This window comes from Festucalex cinctus, chromosome 17 (genome assembly GCF_051991245.1).
Source record: "Festucalex cinctus isolate MCC-2025b chromosome 17, RoL_Fcin_1.0, whole genome shotgun sequence".
In the NCBI taxonomy this organism is placed as follows: Eukaryota; Metazoa; Chordata; class Actinopteri; order Syngnathiformes; family Syngnathidae; genus Festucalex; species Festucalex cinctus.
In genome coordinates this window covers 6,925,716-6,937,285 of record NC_135427.1, presented here as the reverse complement: position 1 = coordinate 6,937,285, position 11,570 = coordinate 6,925,716, and the positions used below count along the sequence as shown (strand labels likewise).

Below are 11,570 nucleotides of genomic sequence, written 5' to 3'. Positions count from 1 at the left end.
CAAACGGCACGAATGAGGGGGGTGAGGGTTAGCGATTAAGGAAAAGCTCTGAGGCAAACACCTGGCAAACATGCTCACTTTTATTTGCACCTAAAGCACACACACCAGAATCACATAGAAATAGACAAGCTATTTTTTATTTTTTATTTTGTTCTTTCAGCCGTGTCACCTAGTGCGCGTTTTGCCTTATTCTGAGAATACAAAACTGGTCTCGTTTTCTTCTTGCTTGACGAGCTCGATTAAAATACACAAAACACGATTCCCATTAGACATGTCACGCTGAAATCGAGCTTCATTGTTGAGAAAACCACAATGCGAAACATCCACTTGGGATTCTCAATAAGTCGAGCGGAAAAGGGACTTGTGGCCGGAGGGGATTAGGAGCTCTCGTTGCGATCTTTAATCACCAAGACCTTAAGAAATACTGGCAAGAGGCTGCGCTGCGACTCCAGAGTGGCAACACAAGACTGACAAGGGACTCGGTGTCAACCCTCGTTTGGGAGGAAGCGTTGAATAATTGATTAGTGCTGGAGGTACGGAGAAACTCAGCTCCACATAGAAAGTTGGGAATCTGACATGACTGTTTGACATGAGGTGCACCAATACATGACAAACAAATCATAGACACAATTAACCTTATAAAGCCTGAACTATTAAATATATTAGAGAAAATTCGGATTCTTTGTAGATAAAGTATTTATTGGTCCTTTTGAACAAACGTTTTTTTTTTTTTCAACTTCCACATATGATTTTTGATTTGTGTCATATTTGATACATCCGGTCACAAAGCTTTAAATTTAAAAAAGAATAACAAATATCAAACATTTTAGTATTTTCAAAAATTAGAAAGAACATTCCCCCACTATTAATAAGTATATAGGTGTCTCTCGTTTTTTTTCAATTGGGGCGATCTTGCAAGATCACTGGAAAAAGCCATCAGCTGGGTGATACTGCCCTCTAATGGATTATCCGTGCAATTCATGTGTCAGATCATAAAATAGGGCTCAAAATGTCTAGTATTTAATATAAGTTTGGTGTTATAGGGTTAAAAATAAGAATTACCAAGGAGTATAAATAAGGGCCACATTCAACACAAAAACAGCAAAATTATACAAGTTAAAAGTACATCCCGTGAAAATAGTCGTATTTATACAAACAAACATTTTATGTTTTGCCTTTTTCATTTATTTGTTGTCTGTATATATTAATTTCCTTAATCACCCATATTTGTCATAATAAAACAGCTGCATTTTTGATGGGAAAGTAAAATCGGAATTATTGTGTTCGGTGGTGACTTAAGGGCTCAAACAACTTTAATTAGCAGTTTGATTTATGGAACCGCATCCTACTATATAGTCTTAAAAAAATAAATAAAAAAATCCCTCCCCTCCCACATCAAATGGTGGGGTGGCGGGGATCTTGTCAGCAATGTTTACAAGTTTGTATAGCCTCCGTCTGTACAGTATGCGCATTGTTTTCACTTTTGGCTTCAGCACATGACAAAAAAACAGAGGAGATGTATTTGTTTTTTTTTTTGTGATGTTCTTCATAAGTATTGTCAACAAACGCTAATGCGATGTATAATTTCTGTGAGCAGAAGCAGGAAGGTAGCTGGTGAAAACAAACAAACCAACAAATGCACCAGTTATTGACCCCTGTCCAGAGCCAAGGGATTTCCCATAACTGCATCAGAATCGATAAGCTATTATCGGGACGATGATTATCCACTAGCAAGCTAATCTTTTCATAAGAACGAACCGATTGGCTCATTTTGTGTGTGTTCGCCGCGTACGACATGCAATGATATACGAGATTCAATTTTCTATTTTTTATGTCCAGACCAGTTTGTGGTATTTATGTGAATATGAATACGTATGGCCCTGACACTGCATTTACATGTTGCTAGTAAAGGCATATTTTCTATGGTAGAAGCCCATCTCCCACTATTGTTTGCACAGTAGCTTATAATATGCACCGTGATGCCCCGTTGTCCTTTAACCATTTACTGACTTTGAATTCTGTGAAATGAAGTTATGGGAAAGATGTATTTTGGTACTACTCGACTATTGTTAGAAAAAAAACATAGCAGATGTTTTGTCCCAAAATATATTACCATAGTGTTACTAAGATGAACTTTTTTTTTGTTTGTTTTCCTTTTTACAAGGGGAGGGTTCACGGGGATATTTTTGGTTCTTTTTTGTTGTTGATTTGCCATCTAACGATATATTACTATTGTTCTATATTCGACTTTCTTACGTGGCAATAAAAAGATGACTTCTGCAAAAAAAAAAAAAAAAAAAAAAAAAAAAAAAAAAAATCTGTATTTGCTGCTTTTTTTTCTTCTTCTTGAGCCTTTTAACATGCACTGGCCACCTCATTAGGTACATTGATAAGATCCAATAGAAGAGTTGTATTAAATATTAAATTAGTGCTACATTGTGATTGACACTGTGGGCAATTTTCATATGAGTGCATAATAAATACTTTTAATTTGGAAGGCTGCTCCATATTTCCGTTTCCTGTTTCACGTTTTCCGTTTGTCATTCATCTTATAGCAGTGCAGTAGCCAATGACGATATACTATATGCAAAGATATGTCTGCACACGGTCAATAAATGCAAAATTACCATTTCAGCCTTTAGTTTGTTCAGGTAACTCGTGATGTTGTGGTGTTGAAGCCAGAGTTACGTTACTCCCACGTGTCAATTTCAAGACCATTTATTTCAAAACACTCTATATATAAAATTATATTTGGAAAGCTTGCGGTATTTGTTTCAGGTAAAGCCTTTGACAGAAGGCATTGTGCACGGCATTGCTAAATTGGTCACGACGAGCATAACATTGGAAGCGCTACAATATTTGAAGTGCAGGTCCTCTCGTGTTTCCCGCTCGGCTTTACGCCGTGCGTGCAAACGGAAAGCCGGCGAGTTGAACTATCGTTGAACCTAACTGAGAACATCCCCGCCACACTCAATCACACCCACTGTTTTGGTTGTAAATTGTTTTACTCTTTTACCTTGAAGTGAACCATGCAAGGTATGAAAAAAAAAGAAAAAGAAAGAGAGAGAGAAAAGGGAAATACTAAAAGCTGTCTTTTAACTGTGCTCCAATGGTGCCTTCAGGGCCAAGAAAAGCTTCACAGTGGACACATGCAGGTGCACATTGCACATTTTATGCTAATTACACATATTGCCAGTACTTTTGGCAAAGAGAAAACAGTCTGCAGAAGCGAACTCAAGAGAAAGCTTCATACCCTCTGTAGTTCTGTCTGTTGTAACTTCAAAAAAATTCTTTACATGGAGCTGTTCCTCGACTTTCATCATCTTGAGCAGCGGAAGCGCAACAACACAACGTCAAGGTGTGATTAAAACTTTGCAGGTGCAGTGGAAATTGCAAAGTTGAATCTCTATAAAGTTGTCCACAGTTCAAAATAATGCAGCAAAAGCCACAAAAAAAAAAAATACTGGGGTTATTTTTTTGGGTTATTCATCTGACCCAACTGTTAGATTCAAAAATGAAACAACCCTTTTTTTTTTGAGGTGCACAAAAACTTTTTGAGTTATTTAACCCAAAAATTTGTCTCCAAAAAATTGGGTTGCTTTGTGGGTTATTAATTCAACCCAACTTTTTGGGTTCGTTTACTAATCCAATTCAATTGAGTAAAAAAAGGAACCGGCCCAACTTTTTGAATTATTTAACCCAAAACGTTCTGTCAAAATAAATTAAAAAGCCACGAAGCAATCCAAGTATATGGGTTGTTTTGTGGGTTATTCATTTGATCCAAGTGTTTGGGTTAATTGAATCACACAATTGAATTGGTTTAAAAAAAAAAAAAAAAAAAAAAAAAAAAACTTACAAAAACACTTTTTGAGTTATTTAACCCAAAAAGTGGGCTCAAAAACGTGGGTTGCTTTGTGGGTTATTAATGAAAACCAACTTTTTGGGTTAATTCAAAAAGTCGGGCCGGTTCATTCTTTTTACTCAATTTAAATGGCTTCTTAAATTAACCCACAAAGCAACCCATATACTTGGATTGCTTTGTTGGTTATTAATTTAATTTCACCCAACTTTTTGAGTAAATTGAATAACCAAAATCGTTGGGTCGGTCCCTTTTGGAAACAATGTGTGCTATTTTTGACCCAAATAAAACTGGTTTTACGTTGAAAAACAATTTTGTTTTTTGCCTATTATGACATGTAATGAACCAAACTAGTAACTTAATCATAATCCATTCATATTCTCAATATTTCTAGGCAAGTTGGGTTTCTCGGAGTAGTCGAGCTATTTGTCTAAATTAGCCCTGGCTAACGACGCATATTGTGGCATACGCTTGTACTGAATCTCACGAGACTCTGCAAGTAGTTGTAACATTGTGGCGGCGAGTGTATGTCATTCCCCTCCCCTCAGAGTTAATCATTCCCAGCATCCATATTTATAAAATACCCCAAAAAATATTTCCATGACTGCTGCTGAGGAATTACATTTTACAGCGCCGCACATGAATTTGAAAGTCAAGACGGCTTTTGAGAAAACCACATGATATTTTCATGGCCCAGGGCCCCCAAATCAGCATTTGCAAAAATGAACCATTTCCTCAGTAGCGCCAGACTAGGAGGAGTCGGGCTCTTCTTATCTGCGAAGAGAAAGTGATGTACAGCCTAGAGGGAAACCCTGACAGTGACGCGGGGACTCACTTTGTCGTCTCGTACCACTGTTTGTTTGAACCGCACATCCAAAGGAGCGCTGCTTCCTAACAGTCGGGATGTACTGTATTATTCTTCATCCTGCTTGGATTCCACTTGATGTACTCCGCAGAGAAACTGCCTTTTATTTGCAAGTTCTACTCGTTTGCATTTTAGCCTACATTACAGTTTTGAAGACCAAAATCGTAAATAAAAGGATGTCCATTTTTAATACTGACAATGGAGCAGAATACTATGATGTACCCCATACAGTTTAATTTTTGTGTCTCGTTTCAAACCTTTCGGGTATTTGACTTTCATTGCGTCCTCTTTGAAGTCTGGACATCATAGTCCTTGTGCATTTTTCATCAGCGGAATGGGACAAAACCTGACAGCGGACTGACGGATGGCGAGACCAGAACAACAAACAACGCAACAAAACAGATGCTGTTGATTCAGTATCTAACTAGGTTTGAGAAGAAAAAAAAAAAAGACAGGCAAGCAGTTTGGAGCAAGAACTCTTCCACACTGAGCGAGTGCAGTGTGAAAAGGGCTCAAGACATGGTAACTAATAGGGCTGGGTATTGCCGCCAACCTCACGATACGATACGTATCGCGATACATATGTATCCCAAATAAGAAATATTTTATTTTTTTTAAACAAAATATAGGAAAATTGGTACACTGAGACACGTGCCATGTCAAGTTTATCAATAAATAAATGTTGACGTTCTTCCTCTGCTTTCATTTTTCTTAGCAAGACACAGTGTCCAATCACAGGTGAGCTATTTTTGCATTAATTGAAGGCAATTCAATGCTGCTGGTTTTTATTTTTTAGGTACAATGCAAGCCGCAAAGGCAAACGTGAACTGCCGATTTAAAGTTAACGAGCAATATCGATTCTGACGCCTGCGTATCGATACGTGTATTGTGATGAGGCCCACAACGATATATTGCCGTATCGATTTTTTGAGCACACCCCTAGTAACTAACCACTAAGGCAACATCCATGTGTAACCCGTGTGGGTTGACTTTACTCTGCGTTGTTTTGTTTTTGACAAATGGAGTAGGGTTTGGTCTCACTGAGCGTTTATTTTCCAGCGGCTTGTGTGCATGGAAACAACAATGAGCTTGGTGTACACTTCTACGTCCTCTCAAGCTCTCCTCGGCCACATACGGAGCGAGAGTGCGTCAAGAAACAAAAAACAAAAATGTACAAAGAATTGACATCATACCTGTGTGCGTGGAAACAACAATGAACACTGGGTACACTTCGACGTCCTCGCAAGCTCTCCTAAAAGTCAAAAGTGAATCTCAGTAAAAGGCGCCAACCGTTAGCAACATTAGCTTCATTCATCGGATTCTGGCTCAAAAGTGTCGCATAGCGAACACAACACCAGCTAGCAAGCACAAAATACATTCTTAGCACTTGACCCAATAACACGACGCAACTCAATTAATCTAACACAAAGTGTTTTTTCTTTTTTATTATTATTACATTTCACCGTCGCGACGAGCGTCTTACCTCGGCCACGACAGGTGTCGGTACCATATGTGTTCGGCCTGCCATATCTATTCGGGGTCCTTCGCCTACAGATGACGTTACGCTACAGGATTGGCTGAGACGTTTTACGCTACAGGATTGGCTGAGATGTCGACGATTGTGATTGGTGAGGCAACTTTACAGTCGTTGGAGGGAAAACACAATTCTGAGGAGGTGAAACATGGATGATTTTTATGAAGAAATTCATTATTATTTATCTAACGGGACTTATCATAGCCGCACTTCTGCATCAAAGTGTTCGGCGACCCGAAAGGCAACGATTCGTACCGCGTCAAAATCCTACACAATTCAAAGTAAGTAACGTTTTGACTTTTCTTTTTTTTATTTACAACAAATGGAAGCCGTTTAGTTCTTCAGCTGCACCTATTTATTTAACTACGCGTACCCTCAGTAATTGTTTTTCTTCGACTTTAGATGAGAAGTTATATTACAGATTCAAGGGCAAGCTCCGATTGATCGTGTATCAGTCACAAGTCAGAGATATTTTAACCATCTGCCACGACAATCTGGGCACTGGGGGTCATCCAGGAAGACGCCGTACAGTGGAAAAAGTATTAGCATCCTTCAAGCCTCGTTCAAAGGCTGTTTTAAAGGTTAGCCTCGTTCAATGGCTATATAATGTATACTCTTGTTAAAGCCCTGAAGCCTTGCTATTTCTGATGATTTTTACAGTAACCTAGCTCATCACATTAATCCAGGCCAGTGGACAATTAAGTTTGGCAGAGATATTCAGGTACATCTAAGTACATTGGATTGTATTTTAAGACATTGATTTTACAATAAGACTGCTATATTTGTTCTTTAATATCTTCATAAACAGGGCTTTCCTAACCAAACAAGTGGCGACAGTTGTGGCATTTTCATCTTGATGGTAAACATTTTTCTGTCTGTTTAAATATGTTGTTGGTAATATATTCTTAAATGCTTGAACATATCTTTGCTTTTTGCAGTATGCACTCAGCATGAGCACAGGTGTGCCATTTTTGTTCACTGAGGTGGGTATTTATTTTAATGACATAGAAGGAAGTTCAGAAATTGATCATAAATTAAATTTCCTATACAGCAATGTTTATAGTTGGCCAATCATAAACCAGAAAGTGTGTTGTTATTCGCATATTTAAGATAATGTCTTTTAGGGGGATATGGCACACATCCGCAAATGGTGGTGCATCAGCCTGATGGAACGGTTCCAGATTGATGGGTAATATAATCTTTCTAATTTAATTTACTAACGTACTTTCCAATTGGTTAACTTTTTTTATGTCACTAATACATCACTTACAGCCATGGACAAAGATTGGCATACTGGACCAATGAGTCCAGAGCCTTGCTCCAAGGGTCACTGGAACCAATTTTCAGGATCCCAAAGGCCAGAAAGCGAGGCCATGTGGAAAGCTTGGCAGTAACACCAAGTGTACCGGTACTTATAGCTGAGTCATGTGGAAAAATCAGATTATTTGAAACAAGTATTTTATCATCCTACCTACAAGCTTGCTTGCTTGTACCTGCTTAATCACTGGCTCACTAATTGTTTTTTTTTTCCTCAAAGGTTGAATTTGAAAAGGCCAACAGGTGCTTCATATTGGAGGTAATCTGAATTTTATATTTTATGCTCAACAAAGCGTCTGGTAAATGTTTTATTGTAATAGACATTTTACTTTAATTTTCCAGGTTTATGTGTTTGACAGATTTTCCCCACTCACTCTTAAAATTTTGGTTTTATTGTGCCTGACCTATATTTTACAGTTGCCATTATGTATCCTGTCAGACATACTTAAAGAAGTGGTCCTCATTGAAGGAGATGGAGCAATCCTGAAACTCGCCGTCGTGTGCACTGCATTCAGGAACACAGTCTCCACTGTCAGCTTCAGGAGACAGGCACATTTCCAGTGGCTTGACAGTAAGGCCTTAAATTAAAGCTACACAACACAGAGTTTCATGTTTTTACCAGCTCTAATGAAATGTTCATTTTTGCTTCACAATTTATTTTCCACAGGTGTTGCTCCATGGAACAAGTATTCTGCTTCCCATGTTAATGAATTTTATACAATGTACAAGATTCAGAACTGCTGGGAATGTGGAACCCCTTATAAAAACAGCAGTCCTGGTATATAGCTTTCAGTGGATATTCTTAATTATGTTATAGAGCATGGTCTTCTCCGTGTACTCCGGTCTCCTCCCACATTCCAAAAGACGTGCATGGCAGGTTAATTGGGTGCTGTGAATTGTCCTTAGGTGTGTGTGTGGGGGGTGGTTGTTTGTCTCTGTGTGCCCTGAGATTGGCTGGCAACCAGTACAAGGTGTACCCCGCCTACTGCCCAAAGCCAGCTGAGATAGGCTCCAGCACCCCCGAGACCCTTGTGAGGAATAAGCAGTCAAAAAAATGGATGGATGTTTTTGAGCATTGATGTTCAGTGTCATAAGTAGTCATAGAACATGCCATGCCGTCATTTGCCATTGGTCAGTATGATTGTTTATATAATCTGTATGGTATTTCAATCTTATTCACAGGATATGTTGGGACAGGGAAAAGAGGAGTACTACAAGCCTTTTACTCGGAAAACCCTCATCCGGGGTACTGCAGTCTCGTCTGCAGCCAAATGCAATTGGTAAACAAAAGTTTAACACTCTCAAAAACAAACACTGGATGACCTGATTAAAAGATTTACTAATACTCAAAGTGACACAGCAAAGAACATCTTTGTCGTATTTGAGTCAACTCTTTTTTTCAAATGCACATCAAGTATGTTACTAGAATTGTGTTTTTGTTTTTTCTGTCACCTCCGTAAATCAATAAGCGCCATCCCATTTGATCCGCTAGTGACACACAGGTCATAATTCATGTGTTTTGTTACATCTCACCGTGGCTATTCTAATGTATTGATCTCTGGTCTTCCCTTGTCTAGGATTAAAGGTTTGCTGTGAAACCCTTTCAGACTTGTTTGTTGTTTTGTGGATAAAGGAAGAAAATTCTGAACATATAAAGAAAAGTTGTGCATTCATTCATTCATTCATTCACGTGTCATTCATTGATTTGTTAATGAATTTGACATCTTTAAAGAAAAAGTAAAATGTGCTACTGTAGTTGATTAAGTTAACTTGTGAGTTTCTCAAGTATTAGATTATAGTAAATGTTTTGACTTTACGGTAGTAGGCCATTACCTTTGATTAATATTTATATCAATAGTCCATGAGACACACATGCATACACATGCAGGTTACAAATAAATTCGTAGTTACCTAATAACCTGAGGCTGAGTACAGAACATATTGGTGAGGAAATGTCACATCTCAGGCAATAATTGCATCATTTCATTATCATCATCATCGTAATTATTTTCTGCAATACGCACGACCCTCCGCACTTCATAGTGCAGTGTCACCTCTGAGGAGACATTGGCAAGAAAATATTAAAGATGTCATTTAAATAACAAAATGTATGGGCTGAGATTGCAAAACCGTAAATAAACCTAAGTATAAAAGCAGGATACTTTAAGATTGAATAACTAATTAAATAGATTGAAAAAATACATTAGATAAGATAAATATAAAAGAATGGAGGTCAAATAGCACATAAATGCAGGAAGGAAAACTAATATTTACTCAAATCAATTTACTGCGATGGGACGAAATATTGTCAGTTGACGTGCTAATGTGTTCGTATAATCATTACGACTGTTATTTGTGATGTATTGTGATACGTGAACAGGAAAATTAGGAAACCAAACCAAACGTGAACACATTTGACACTGCTCGCTTGCTGTACTGACGTCATCGGCAAGCGCCGAGCAGACGCAAAGGACCCCGAATAGATATGGCAGGCCGAACACATATGGTACCGACACCGGAACGAGAGTGCCGACTGCCGAGGCTCGCGCACGTAAAGTGACGTCATCGCGCAACCGTCATCCACAGCGCGTACACTAGCTCACGTTCTCCCATGCGCCGGAAATAAAAGCAAAAGAAAAATATGAATATTTTATCGAGGGCTGTCAAAGTTAAAGCGTTAATAGATTAATTAATAACAGAAAAATGTCGCATTAATCACGTATTAACGCATATTAATCCCACTATTTTTTATTTTTTTTTGACCGCACTTGAGCCTTGAACGTAACCGCGGATGGTTACATTGAAGGCGGTGCAGGTGAGTGATGAGGTCAATGCACGACATTTCCTACGCCTGTTGTTCCAAAATGAGCGGGGTAACTCCGGTTGGTGTGCTCGGTGGTAAATTCCGCTTTAAAAAAAACACCCCGACGGGACTTTAGATTAAACAAAAGTAATTTGCATTTAATTAATTAGTAATTGTTGAATTGCACCCAATTGATATGATGCTGTTACGTTTTGAGCAAAACATCATGCATGCAATCGCGTACATGCATTTAATCAATCTTTGCAAATGACATTCAGATAATAAAATGCGCTCATGTCAAAATATTACGGTATTTTGTATTTATTTTATATTACGCCAATACGCGGGTAATTTAGCTGATGAATCGTGATTAATCAAAATTAAAAAGCGTGATTAATCAGACTAAAAGTTTGACAGCACTAATTTTATCACAATTATGAGAGGAATTAATGTTATACATGCTACTTTACCAGACCATTAAAAAATAAAATAAAATTGCCATGTATGAAGTGCTTTCTCCATGGCATGACTCAGTGGTTGGGGGACGCCTGTTCGCAGAGGAGTGAAGGCCAACGACAAAACAAGCTTGAATGCATCCCGCTGAACAGGCTGATATGTATGAGGGAAGTGTGTTGCCTTCAGGGCTCGGGAAAGCGCCTTGGGGCAAGAAGAGTGAAGGCTAACATAATAAGACTTGTACACGCAGACGGATAAACACACGGACATGCAAAACGCAGAAACTAAAGCCGAGATCCACCTGGATGGGCCAGATGGTTCATCAGCACGTCTCCTTTTGTCCTCTCGGGCAGGAAATGAGTCGCTGGGGGCCAAACTCATTTTAGAAGGACCAAGCACGTTCTGTATCTCTGTCAGCTTTTTATTCTCACTGTACCAGCATGCCCAGCACGCATTCTGACAGCATCCACGGACTCTCACAGGTTCTCTCTCTCTCTCTTTCAAACCCATATTAACTCTCTCTCTCAGTTTAAGTATGCAAAAAAAAAAACACACAAGGAATTTGTCTCCAGCAGTATGATAATAAATAATAAAACTGGCAAACATTTTCACCTGTTTCGAGACTTAACTCATTCACTGCCATTGACAACTATAGACGTCAAAAATCCAAGCAAATAGCCAGTGTTAATTTTGAAAAAATAAATAAAATAAAATAAAATTAAATTTTAATTTTAAT

General features: G+C 38.4%; 3 protein-coding genes across 8 annotated transcripts in view; 1 reads left to right on the top strand and 2 right to left on the bottom strand.

Moving 5' to 3' along the window:
- Positions 1–11,570, bottom strand: part of snx29 (sorting nexin 29) — a 187,499-nt gene that overhangs the window by 47,945 nt on the left and 127,984 nt on the right. The gene's annotated exons all lie outside the window — the stretch shown is intronic.
- Positions 1–11,570, bottom strand: part of ercc4 (excision repair cross-complementation group 4) — a 221,266-nt gene that overhangs the window by 81,726 nt on the left and 127,970 nt on the right. The gene's annotated exons all lie outside the window — the stretch shown is intronic.
- LOC144005567 (uncharacterized) lies at positions 6,216–9,181 on the top strand. 6 transcript variants are annotated; one of them, XM_077503840.1, is made up of 12 exons: positions 6,216–6,352; positions 6,463–6,539; positions 6,661–6,839; positions 6,919–6,979; positions 7,067–7,117; positions 7,197–7,241; positions 7,383–7,447; positions 7,531–7,666; positions 7,796–7,834; positions 7,993–8,146; positions 8,243–8,353; positions 8,758–9,138. In XM_077503840.1, exons 5-12 carry the CDS (start codon positions 7,115–7,117, stop codon positions 8,895–8,897), a joined length of 693 nt encoding a protein of 230 aa, XP_077359966.1. In that variant the 5' UTR covers positions 6,216–6,352; positions 6,463–6,539; positions 6,661–6,839; positions 6,919–6,979; positions 7,067–7,114; the 3' UTR covers positions 8,898–9,138. The 6 variants fall into 6 exon arrangements, with proteins under 6 accessions (XP_077359966.1, XP_077359969.1, XP_077359965.1 ...); XM_077503843.1 differs by adding an exon at positions 9,153–9,181 and having other exon boundaries at positions 6,222–6,839; positions 8,758–8,855; XM_077503839.1 differs by having other exon boundaries at positions 6,222–6,539.